The sequence below is a fragment of the Corvus brachyrhynchos genome, unplaced genomic scaffold (assembly GCF_000691975.1).
Source record: "Corvus brachyrhynchos isolate BGI_N302 unplaced genomic scaffold, ASM69197v1 scaffold21, whole genome shotgun sequence".
Classification (NCBI taxonomy): domain Eukaryota; kingdom Metazoa; phylum Chordata; class Aves; order Passeriformes; family Corvidae; genus Corvus; species Corvus brachyrhynchos.
The window spans coordinates 942,469-954,824 of NW_008236924.1; the positions used below are offsets into that span (position 1 = coordinate 942,469).

At 52.6% G+C, this 12,356-nt stretch overlaps 1 protein-coding gene across 2 annotated transcripts in view; it reads right to left on the minus strand.

Moving 5' to 3' along the window:
* Positions 1-279: 279 nt before the first annotated feature.
* The window catches only part of CAMK2A (calcium/calmodulin dependent protein kinase II alpha), a 35,326-nt gene continuing 23,249 nt past the window's right edge, over positions 280-12,356 (minus strand). The window contains exons 14-19 of one of the 2 annotated variants that reach the window (XM_008628915.2): positions 8,935-8,967; positions 7,800-7,848; positions 6,432-6,507; positions 5,521-5,615; positions 4,924-5,161; positions 280-4,711 (exon numbers count right to left, since the gene is read on the minus strand). In XM_008628915.2, the coding sequence (XP_008627137.1) occupies positions 4,929-5,161; positions 5,521-5,615; positions 6,432-6,507; positions 7,800-7,848; positions 8,935-8,967 (486 nt within the window). In that variant the 3' untranslated portion in view covers positions 280-4,711; positions 4,924-4,928. The remainder of the gene's footprint in view (positions 4,712-4,923; positions 5,162-5,520; positions 5,616-6,431; positions 6,508-7,799; positions 7,849-8,934; positions 8,968-12,356) is intronic. The other variant, XM_008628916.2, reaches the window with a different exon arrangement.

The following is a 12,356-nucleotide window of genomic DNA, read 5'->3' on the forward strand; positions in this document are numbered from 1 at the left end:
ACACGGTCACACTGCTCAACAGTTCGAGTGCACTTACAAAAAGAGAAGAGAAAGGCTTCAGCTGCAACCGTACAGACGGACAGACACGAGGGGACAGGCAGATACCCCTCCCCGGGGCCTGAATTTTTGTTACGTGACAAAGCTTGGTATACTCTTAATTATAATATATTTTTTGCAATCATCTTAAATAAATATTTCCATAGAGATTTCCTGTAAGTATATATATTTTATATATATATATAATATATAAGAGAGAGAGATAGATCTCATTTTTTTTTCCTTAAACCACTGTTAACATATTTTCCCTGCTTGTCCAAAAAATGTTACAAAAGCCCTAAAATTGTGCAACAGTTAGAAAAAAGGGACAACAATCCAAAGAAGGAAGGAGCCACTCGATACAGTCCCCTCCACTGCTCCCTCTCTCCCACTCCCTGTTGATGACCTGCATGAAGGAAAGAGATTCAGATGACTCTGGGGGCAGAGTGGCCACCAGCCCCTGCTCTGGTGTCCCCACAGCCTGCTCACGTCTGTGTTTCCCTGTCTGATACAGATGGACTGGGACCTGCACCTTGGGACATGGGCAAGGGTGAGGTCTCTACTCTGCTGGCTGGAGGATCTGTGCAGCATCAAGAGCGTGGGGTACACCATGACGTGTCCTGTGCTCGGGAAGAAGGGTCAGTCTGTCTCCTGGGGTGGTCAGAGGAGGTTATGGGATCTCCTGCTGGCAGACACCTCTTGGTCCATGGGGCTGTGTGGCTGCCCTCTCACACACGGCACTGCAATCCCACCACGGGCTGCAGAGCCCACTGGGAGCTCCAAGGGGGAGTAGATGACTGCTGCCTGCTCCAGCTTCTGGGGATCCATGGGCCATCCATGGGAGGAGAGGAAGGTTTGGGATCAGACAAGGGTTTGGTGCCTGGCAGAAAGGGCACTTCATGAGGGTTTTATGGGGAAAGAGAGCTCTCCCAGCTGTGCCTGGCTGGGGTGAGGAGGAGGGTGCCTGCTCCTCCAGCATAGAGCAGAGGCCCAGGAGTGACCTCTTGATCTTCCAGAGGGGTTGCATCAGCAAGATGTGAGAAATTACGATGTTGCCTGTGGACCTTGGCAGCCAGGAAGGGAAAACAGGCAGCTCCCAAGCCCACTTGTGGAGCTGGGAACTCAACACCACTACAGCAAGTGCTCCCAGTTAGACATCCCCTGTGGTCTGGAAGAGGTGGAAGAGAAGATGAGTTTGGAGGACTTCTGAGTTTGGTTTGACCCAGACACCAGGAGACCAAAGGAGAGGAGTTCTGTCTGTGCCAGTAAATGAAACATGCCATAGCCTGATCTCCAGCCTTGAGGCTGATGGGACTGGAAGTCCATGGTGGTAAACTCTATCCCAACAAGGTGGCCTTGTCCATGTTGCTTATTAGGAACATCCCTGGACCTTGTCATTCCCAGAACCATGATGGGATTGTTGGGGCCATGCCCGTTTGCAAGTGTCAAGGACAGTATCAACAGCTTAAAAGTAGAGATGTAACAGCAGCATCCCTGGCTCTTCCAGCCAAAGAAGGATGGTGAAAACTTATTTATATAGCTCTCCTGCAAGTTTAGGAGAAATTAACAAATGCAAAGGAAGACAGAGACAGATGTTTTCCATGGATACTGAAAGAAATGGTGGTGGTCCATCAGTGCTTGCTGAGACGCTCTGGAGATACAGGAACCTGCTCTGGAGAAGCAGGGCAAGGTGGGGCAGAGACACCAGGCAGGACAGACCCCTAAAGTGCAGGTGCTTAATGCTGCCAGCGTGGGCATGTTGGGAAGTTGAGTCTTCCTTGGTCAGGCTGCAGCTTGACTGGAAGACTAGAAGGAGTTTAAACTTCAGACTCTGCTTCCCTTGGAAAGGAGTGTTGCAAGGACATCCAGCTGCCTCCTGGGGAGATGACCTTAGGGAAACCTCAAGGAGAAGAAACTCTCTCCAAGAAGATGCCTCAAAGCCTTCCTGGGAGCCAAGATGCTTCTCCCTAGAAGTGACTGTGGGTTCTCAGTGAAAGGAGATTGTATCTACCCCATCTCATCTGTTATTCCCAGCGAATCCCACCACGCCCCTAGTCCCAGTCCTTTCTCCAGTAGCAGCTGCTGGAGCAGCTTCACTCTCACAGCCCACCCAAGGTCCACAGCTATCAGCAGCTTCAAAACCAGGCTGAGATGGCATCTGCCCTTCAGCCCCCATGCAGAGCCCTGCTGCGATGTCTCCATCATCATCCACCTTATACCAATTCCCAAAAATCCTCTTGACACCTGGAGAGCTTGGACATCAGAAGGTGGATGACACTGACCGCAGCTGGCTTCAGAGCCAGCTCTGGAGAGGGGGAGAGAGAGAACTGTGAAAGAGCTGAGTCCTTCCTTTAAAAATTAAAAAAACTTCAGCACTACATGACTACAGGAAGAAAAACAGATCTGTAAAAACACCCAAACTCTACCTTAAAAGTTAATCCTTTCCCTGTATGGATCTCCCTGCTTTGGGGAACTCTTGCAAGCCTGTGGTGCACAGGTCCACAAAGGGCATGGGGACCCCCACAGGCACCCATGGATCAGCTCTGTGATTTGCCCCCAAAAAGGCATCTCCTACATACATCACCAGCAGCCATCGCACTGCTGGCACAGAGGAACACACCAAAACACTTCTCAGGGCCTGTCCATGCCCCAGCAGTTTAGATTTCTTCTCCTCCATCCAGTGGGAAAATATTTTTGCAGTCTGCAAGGATGCAGCTGCATTTGGCATGGTGGCCGTCCCTGCCTCAACAGAGAGCAAAGCATTCAAAACCACAGAAAAGGCAAAATACACGCTCAGAATTTACATGGAGGAAACATTTCCTCTTTTTTTTTTCCTTTTTTTTCCTTTTTCTTTTTTTTTTTTTTAGGTCCAAAACAAGCAGTTTTTGTTCATTTCTTTGTTTTTCAACACACGCACCGTCTAGAAAGTTAAACACCATGCAGACAAAGAGAGTGAAGCTAGAAAGTACCCCGGGGCAGCAGTGCTGCAGAAGCCTCACGTCAGTGAGTGAAGAGGCTCCAGTCGGAAAAAAAGAGAATGTGAAATGGAAGAATTGCCGGAAAAACACCCACCCTTGGACCTCTGCCTGACGGCAAAGAGGTGAGACCAACATTCCCCTTCCCGGCCATGTCTTCTGTCCTGAAAGCCACGTGCTGGTGGCACTCCCAGAGCCACCGCTGTGGTTTGCCCTGCAGGAAGACCCATGGGGTGTAGGAAGGCGCCATGGCAATATGGGTGCCCCTGGAGGTGGGTGCCTCTGCCACCCAATGCTGTGGGACAGAAGGGGACAAGCCACCACGGTGTGAGGAGGGGACTGGCAGCCGTGGGACCCCTGGCAGAACAACCCCACTTCAAATGTAAACGCAATGAAAAACAGCAATCCCCAAAAATCCCCCCTCCCTCCCCACTTAAACAGTTGAATGTTTCTAGTTATTACATAAAGATCCATTTCAGCAAATACTCAAAATCAAGTTACGAAATACACGGTAGGTTGGTTTCTTTTCCCTATAAAAAGGCATGCGCTCAAAGGAGAAGACAGCGAAAGGCTTGTTTGTTTTTGCCGAAGCACAATCAGATTCTGCAGTTTGTCACTAAAGCTTGCATTCCTTGTTGTCGCTGGAAGGAGTCACATGGAGGTTTGTGCCCCGAGCCAGCAGCCAGCTAGGCTGCCCCTGTCCCATCCGGGGAGTCAGGAGCAGGGGAACACCAGTGCTGTGGCGGGGGGGCAGGGGTGGGTGCTGGGGTAAAGGATCCAGGCTGAGTGGTGGGTGAGCAGGAGGGCGCAGGGGCAATGCTACCTCCCGGATATGGATGGGAGAGCCCCAGCTCCCGTCTGTGACGATGTGGTACTGCGAAGCAGTCGTCTTTCTCATCCTCTCTTCTCCCAGCATTGCCAGTCTCTGCTCCAAAGGGAGAAGGGAGGAAGGAGGGAGAGCATCCTTCTTGGCACAGCAGCTGCCTGGAGCCAGGGTGCAAACCTACTTGCTCTCCTGGGAAGGAGCCAGCCTGCGCTGGGAAGGGAAAAAATACAGACAATCTTTACTCACCCATCCAAACACGGCCCTCCTTGCACAGGTACGCGTGAAAAATGGACTTTGCAAATGGATTGAATTGCAGTTCCCCGGCCGAGGCTGCTGGGAAGCAGGAACTCAGGTCAGGAGCAGGCGGAAGTCATGGTGGCAGACGGGGACCTTGAGAGCAGCAAAGCAAAATCCACCAGCACACAGGGAGGATGCAGCAGAGAGCGGCTCAAAACTGCCCTCCTCTTCCTCAGAGGGCTTCCAGCAGAGGTGGGGATGGAGGCGGATGATGAGTCTGAGCCCAGTTCAGGAGATGTGCTGGGTAGTGAGGGGGCCCACCGACGCTATGCAGCCGATGAGGGAGGCCTGTACACCTGCCAGATGCTTGGGGTTAAGTTCATGGTTTCTCTTTTTCTGGTTCATGCAGAGGAAGGGGGCCCAGCGCCATGACCCCGGCAGGGTGGGGGGTTTGATGGGATGCTTGCGCTGCACTGGCGGGGCTGTCGTGTGTGTGCGGTGAGAAGCGAGGGGTTATTCCAGCGGGAACCAAGCAGCAGAGCCAACAGCCAAAGTCCCGTAGGTGAACATGTCGGAGGAGGTCTCCCCTTGGTAGTCAGTCAGTGACAAACCCAACCCGGGCAGGGCCGCGCTTCAGCTGCAAAACACAACCCAGGAAGAGCCGAAATTTGCTTTGACCATCCCTTTGGCAGAGCATCCCTCTCCCCTCATTGCCATCTCACAGCAATCAGCCACCTCCTCCCCATCACGGATCCTTGGGACAGGATCCCACGTGCTGTGAGCTTCAATGCTGCAGCGAGCCCACACCCAGCCCTCCTTATCCCCTGTGCCCCATCCCCGGATGCTCACAGGGCTTACTGCGGTAGGACCGAGGGCGCGCCAGATCTGTGGAAATGAACAATCTGCCATTTGCCATCCCGGCGGTGCCAGATGCGGGTCTCCTCGGACTGGGCAGTGCGGGGGATCCCTCCGGAGTCCACGTACTGCGTGATGCGGATGTAGGCAATGCAGGCGGACTCATCTCCCATCAGGTGGATGTGGGGGTTCAGGATTGTCGTGTGCACAGGCTTGCTGTTCCGGGACCACACTGGAGAGGGGACAAGCACAAGGGGATTTAGGCAGGGGAAGGAGTTTGGGTGGCTCTTGCCCAGGGTGGCAACAATGTGGGAAGGGGAGACACTTGTGTTATGCTCTCTGCTTGATGGGGCTGAGTAAATGCTGTACATGTGGGTTCAGCATGGGCTCACCTAGAAAACAGCTAACCCAACAACTCCTCTACAGACTCCTGGCCCCAGCTGACCTAACACCTCCTACTAGGATCCTCCAGATCAACCAGAGATGCTCCCACAGCCACCCTAACCCTATTCCCTTCAGCAAATTGATGGAGGTCAAGACAAGTACATGGGAGGTGGGAGGGGTCCCTCAGAAAGCAGGTGAGCTGCTTACGGTTTTCGAAGTAGAATCGGTGGAAATCCAGGCCTTCCACAAGGTTACCCAGAGCCTCAGGCTCAAAAGCAGTCATTCCAGGGTCACACATCTTCCTGGGGAGCCGGGAAAGAGAGAGAAAAGGGAGAGGTTATCTCACCACTTCTGGTATGAGAGCCTGAAGAACCCAAATGCCTCCTGCTCAGGATGGTTCCTTCAGGATGAGGAGTGTCTGCACCAGTGAGTAATTCTTGCAAAAATCTGACCTCATCCCTGCATTCTGCCCAACCCACCTCAACTCCTGCCCACTGGCTGCAGCCAGGACCCCAGCAAAGCAGGGTGCATTCTCCATCAGTCACCCTCTGCAATTAAAACTCCTCAAACATTGCCATCTTCTTTACAAGAAAGGAAGACATCAGGGAAAAAACTCATATTATCTGCTCTGTATCAAAATATGCCTGCTGCAATCCTCTGAGGCAGGGACAAAGACCTGCACTCACTCAGACATCACTAATTAAATCAGCCTTGGACACAGAAGAGGTGTACTCTGAACAGCATCAGCTCAGCAAGAAGAAATCATCTACGCTTCAGAACAGCCTGTGGCAATCTGGATATAATGGATTCCATGGATGCAAACACTTCTTTCACCATAAATCACGTTTACAATTATTCCTCTTTCTGCAAACCAAAAATTGGGCTCATCTGTGACAGTGAGACCAAAGAGCTGTGGTCAGCTGAGCAGGAGAGCAGCATCAGGCTTGGAAACTGATGTCCCCTTCTCTTGCATGGTCTCCACTCTCCCCCACTACATCAACCTGGTCACCCTGCCCCGGGCAGCAGCGAAACCTCCTGGGCAGTATTGTAGGAGTCCCAGACCCCGGTCTGGGAGGCTGAGCCCTCACCCAGCCCAAACCTGCACTGGGCACACTCACGTGTAGGACTCGAAGTCTCCATTGCTTATTGCTTCAATCAGCTGCTCTGTGACTTTAATGATTTCTTGCTTCCGTACTGTTGGTTCAAAGAGAAAAGGGAAATAAAAGCATAAAACAAACCAGAAGTAGTTGCTGGTGTTACCATATTGGTGAGAGATCTTCGTCTCATCAGAAAAAGACCACAGGACGTGGGGTGACTTTGGAAACTGTACAGGGAAAAAGCAGGAGAGCGACTTGGGATAGAGATGTGTGGAAGGGCTCCTCATCTCCAGATTTTCAAAGTCAGGGAAAAACTGAAAACTTCTATAATTTTCCAAAGAGCCAAAAGGTTAATCACCAAGTGGGAAGCTACCCTCAGCCCAAAAGTTGGGACAGGCTGGTCTTGGCTGAAAAGTGTTGCTAAGCGGAGACCCTTTACCCCATGAACTCACAGCAGAGGCCAGCTAGGGCAAGCTGGACCAAGGATGCTCTCACCTCCCTCTGAAATGGGAGGACAGGGTCTCAGCAGGGAGGAGAACAAGTAAATGACATGTGCAGCCACACCAGGAGACACAAGAAGGGACCCAGCAAAGGGCACAGACCTGTGCATCTGCTGCCAGGGATTCCAGGCACTGCTGGTTCATCTGGGAAGGGATGGGCTGCAAGAGCAACTTTGGCTCCCAGGGATGCAGGAGGAGCTGTCAGAGGTAACCCTGGGCTTACTGACAATGCTCTGCTTCAAATGCAAATTGGCATCATGCTTGACTTTTTTCCCTTTGCATTGTGACTAATGAAAGGAGAAGGAGCGTTCCTAGGAGTTGTCCAGAAAGGCGAGGGAATCCCATCAACTCCTGGGTACCACCTGCCTCCACATCCAGGCTCAGGGAGCCCCTCTCCAGGAGGATGAGTTGTCCCATTAGCTCTCATGTCAGGCCAAAGTCCATCTTACTTTGTGCCGAGATCACTTCATCGAGAGACTTTACAAATTAACACCGATAAATTATTCCCTGGGTTATTCTTAGAAAGCTGCCTCTGGCAGGCAGGCGGGCGGCAGACGGGGATTTCCCCTGAGGCTTTTCCCGAAGGGACATTTATTTTAAAAGAGCAGCTGGGCTGCTATCCCTGCAGATTTCTGCCATTTCCACACCCGCTTTCAAGGAACATCCCTGTTCACAGGAGCACCCTGCTCCTCGCCAGCAGTGCCCCAGCTGCTTGTGTCAGCAACCCAGCAGTGAAAACACCTGAGGAGTTAAAGCAACTTCTTAAGGGCCCTGAGGCAGCTCGATGGTGGTGGGTTTTGCTGTAGCAAATATCTCGTGAGGGGCGGCCAGACCCATGGGCAGCCCTCCTAAACAACCTGCCCACCTTCCCATGTGCCCCCACTGGTACCTTTGGTGTCTTCGTCCTCAATGGTGGTGTTGGTGCTCTCCGACGATTCCTGAGCAAAGAACAGAAAGGAGAGATGGGGTGGTGAGAAGGGTCTTCTCCCTGTGACGGACGGAGCTTCGTGTGTTCGACAGCCCCCCGAGTACGACCCCACAGCGCTCAACTGTGCCAACAGACAGAAACCAAGGAAAACGCCAGCAGGTCCAACCTGTCCTCAACCACAGCTCTAGGGCAGCACTGGCAGAGCCCTCCCTGACCTCCACCCCTTGTCGCCAAGGGCACAAGAGGTGGGCTGTGGAGGGTCTCGTAGGAACGGCGCTGCCTTTCCTACCGACACCTGTGGGGACAGAGATGGGGGCAGGTCCAGGGGCCATGTGGTGGGTTCCTAGGAGCGTTGCCGGAGGGGCAGGGAGAGGGGCTGTGCAGGGGTGGAAGACACCATGTTGACTGTACAATAAAGAGAGAGATGTACAAATTAACAGCGAGGAGGAGCTGGGATGAGAAAGAGGGGACTGTGCAGGAGTGAGAGACCACACTGACCGCAGAGTAGGGAGAGAAATGTACAATAAAACAGTGCTTCCAAGACCCACATGGACCACTGAAGGCTGAGACACAGCTCTTTCAAGAAACAGCTGAGCACTACACAGATTTGGGGGGAGAGGGGTACTGACCCCCCGTCTCTCTCCGGGAGCCTCATCAAGGCAACTCTGCTAGCGGAGCTAGAGCAATGGCTCTGCTAGCTCTTCCCAGCAGAGCCTTGCTTGTGTATTACCCAGAAGACCCCGATGTAGGTTGGCAAGGTGTCCCATGACCATACAGTCCCCGCAGAGGCATGGAAGGTGTTTCTCCAAGGCTCCTTGGACCGATGCAGCCTGCAGACCTGAGTCAGGAGAACTGGGAGAAACGGCATGAGAACCCATCAGCAAGAACCAGGGCTGGCTTCCCACCAGCTGGTGGCCAGCAAGTGCCTGCACCAACCCTGTTAATGGGGTTTGTGGGTGATACGGCTTTGAGGATGTTCCCTCCAACCCCTCTGTCCCTTCTTCCCTACCCCGAGGTAACTTCCAAAAACGGGGGAAGCTGGAACATGTGGAGAGGCCCAGCAATATCGGCATTTAGGAAGACGAAGGACACTCACCATTAACTGAACGCTGGAACTGGACTTTCTTTTCTGGAAAAACAAGGAGAAGAGATGGAACAGGAAGAGACATAGAGTGAGAAAGGCTGAGAGCTGCACATGAAAGGCAGCAGCTCCTGAGCCACCCTTCTCAGTCCTCATGGAGGGGCAAACGAAAGGCGCCGAGGGACTCGTTGCTCCTGTGGGGATGTGCCGCCGGCCGCAGTGTTGGTGGTGACTTGTCAGCTCCCTCTCCACATTCCTGGCAGCACCTTTCTCTCCTGACCTGCCACAATCTCTGGGGCTGCTCATCCCAAGGACCTGGCTAGTCCAAAAGGGAATCCTCTAGGAGTCAATGACCGCTCTGGAGGCCTGTGACCAGGCCAGCAAGCTCACAGGAACAGAAGCGGGATACTGAAAAGCTAAGGCAGCTTCACCACAGCCCTGTGCCCAGCGTGAATGCTGTACTGACTTCTCTGGACCTGCTCTGGGTGCATCTGCTGATGGCACTGACCGGTGTGGAGATACTTCTTCAGGTTTAGCCTAGGACTAGACCAGTCCTGAGCTGACTGGTTTAAGGCCAGCCAGGCCTTAAGGCCTCAAGGCAGGCCCACAGTGTGGGAAGCAGTCCTGAGCATAGCTCCAGTGCTTTATATCAGGACTCCAAAGAGAAGACCTGCACATTTATCTCCATCCTTGACCACTACCACTAGGCTTTAAGGTTTTTGGGTTGGATGACCTCATAGCCACTCTTCTGCTTGCAATCCCAAACTATTTCTGGACTCACCTTCCTTACTGTGCTCTGCTCCCCATCTCCATCTTTAATTTAGCTAGGAGAAAGGGGGACATACATGCTGACCTCATACCCTTTCTGCACCTCTGGCTCCCAGGGAATGAATCCCAGTGTGCGTCAGGGAATACCAATGTGCAGAAATCAGAATCTGCAGTGCCAAATAACAAAGTGGTGTACCAGCATATTTAACGAGGCACCAGCTGTGCCTGCCCTGCAGAGGGAAAAGCAGCACACACTGTGCAAATCTCTTGGAAAAGTCCATGGAGCAACCCATTAGGGTGCATGGGTGGGCTACAGCATAAAACCTGATGATTTCCATTCCCCCTCATTGTTCCTTTCACATCCTAATTGGCTCCCACCAGCATCCTCAGTGAGCTTCTCCCTCTGCTACTGCTGCTCTCCCCGTCCTTGCTAGGTCATAGAATGATGGAATCACAGAATGGTTTGGATTGAAAGGGACCTTAAAGATCATCCAGTTCCTAGACCAGGTTGCTCAGAGCCCCATCTAACCTGGCCCTGAACACTTGCAGCGATGGGGCACCCACAGCTTCTCTGAGCAATCTGTTCCAGTGCCTCAACACTCTCACAATAAATAATTTCTTTCTTATATCCAGTCTAAACCTGTCCTCTATCTGTGTGAAGCCATTCCCCCTTGTTCTATCACTCGATGCCCTTGTCCAAAGTCCCTTTCCAGCACTCTTGTAGCTCCTTTAGGCACTGGCCCATCTGTCAACTCTCACCCTTCCTTCACCAAAAAAAAGACATCCTAAAGGGCAGAGCGAGCTGCGGTATTTTGTCAGGAACCTCATGGAGAAAGGGAGCTACTGGAGCTGGGCTGTTGCAGGAAGGACTGGCAGCTTCTGCTACCCAAGGACATGAGACGGGGCAGCAAACTGCAGAAATTTCAGACGCAACAGAATGCAACACAAAGCAGTGACCGCGTCGAGTCTGGACATACAGTAACAGGATGCGACACGGGCAGTGAGCTCATCAGTTTAGGACGGGACAGGATGCGACACGGGGCAGTGATTCCATTCGTTTACAATGGGACAAGATGTGACACTACACAGGGCAGTGAAAGTATCATAGCTGCTGGGACGAGAGGACCTCCCATGGATCCCAGAGCAGGGCTCAGGGGGGATTTCTGGTCCCAGGAATGCTTTTAGTAGGTGAGGAACCTCCTCAGGAGGGTGAGTTTCAAGCTGTCTGAGCCTGGGCTGGCACCGTGCTGGTGTTGGAGGGCTGTGCAGACAGGCCAGAGGGCAGCTCCAGCTGCCTGCTGCCCACCAGCACAGCTTTGGGCAGGAAAGGCAGGGATGGCTGCCTGGGATCTGCCTGCTCTCATGAAGATGGCTAGTCCAGCATGTTACTCCAAGTGTGGACACAACTCTTCTGACAGTGACCCACACCACGTGGCCCTGCTCTAAGCAGGCAGGACCATTCCCTTCCCACCGTCCCAACCACTCAAGGCAGGCTTCCAGGTTCCTACCTTGGTTTTCCAGCCAGTTAAAGAAGTTACCACTGCTCAGCAGTGTCCTGACATCTGCTGGTTGCCCAGTGGGCCATCAGAGCTTCACCCACAACACCCAGCCTCCCTGTGCCCCCCTGAATGAGTCATGCTGCGGGTCCCCCCAGGCTGAGCATGGGAATGAGAGGTGGGGATGGTTATGCTGAAGGTGGACAACGCAAGGAAGCTGTTGGGAGTGAGCTTGTCTCTACCTTGTCTTCTCCTCCTGCACCTTCCTGGCCATCTAGCCAAGCTGTCTCCCCTTTACTTGTTGGAAAGGGGGAAATAAAAAAGCAAATCCATTCTCAGAGCTTGTCCACACTCTTCAGAGGAGTGCTGGTGAGTAGATTGTACTCAGAATGAAGCCTCATGATCTGCTCCCTTCTCACCAGCAAGGGCTGAGGGCTGGGCATGCAAACCAGCCTCTCTGATCCCGCTCTGAAACCAGACTCTCCTCACTGAGTTTCAGTGATGAGCCAGAAGGCTGTTCACCCAAATAAACTATTTTCCTACAATCAGAAATGCCTCTTTTCCCAGGATAATGTCTGCCCTCAAAGCTCCTTCAAAGTCCAACAGGGAGCATCATTAGCAAGTTGGGCTGGCAAATGGTTGTCTACCTCAACACAGAAATTCAAAGCTGTCTCTTTCTGCTGGAAAATTAGATTCAGGACTGTGCCTGATGAAGCCTCTTCATCCAGCAATCTCTCCTTTAATAGCTTAATAATGCATCTTCTGTTTGCTCTCACCTGTGCTCCAGCAACCTGTACCAAGTCAGTACTACCTGTGGTGTCACATCTTAGGTGACTCTCAGAAGCAGCTGGGACCTCAGAGCAGCAGAGGACAGGCCAGCAGTGGCTGGCACTTGGAGTGTTGTGACTACCATGGGATCTGCCAGCACCAGACCTATTAATTCTGTCCTGGGAGTCCCATGGAATCCTGACAGCGCAAAGTAATGTTCTCCCAGAGCCATCCAGGCCATCAGCTTCATGCTACAGAATAACACTGCATGGCCAGAGTGGCCTCTTGTGGAGCTGAGCTCAGGTTTGGAGGGTTGTGCATGGTCTCAGTCCTTGCAGGTTTCTCCTGTCCCAGCTGCTGGGTCTGGGAAGAGTGGGAGAAAGATATGCCATCCCTAGACCTCTG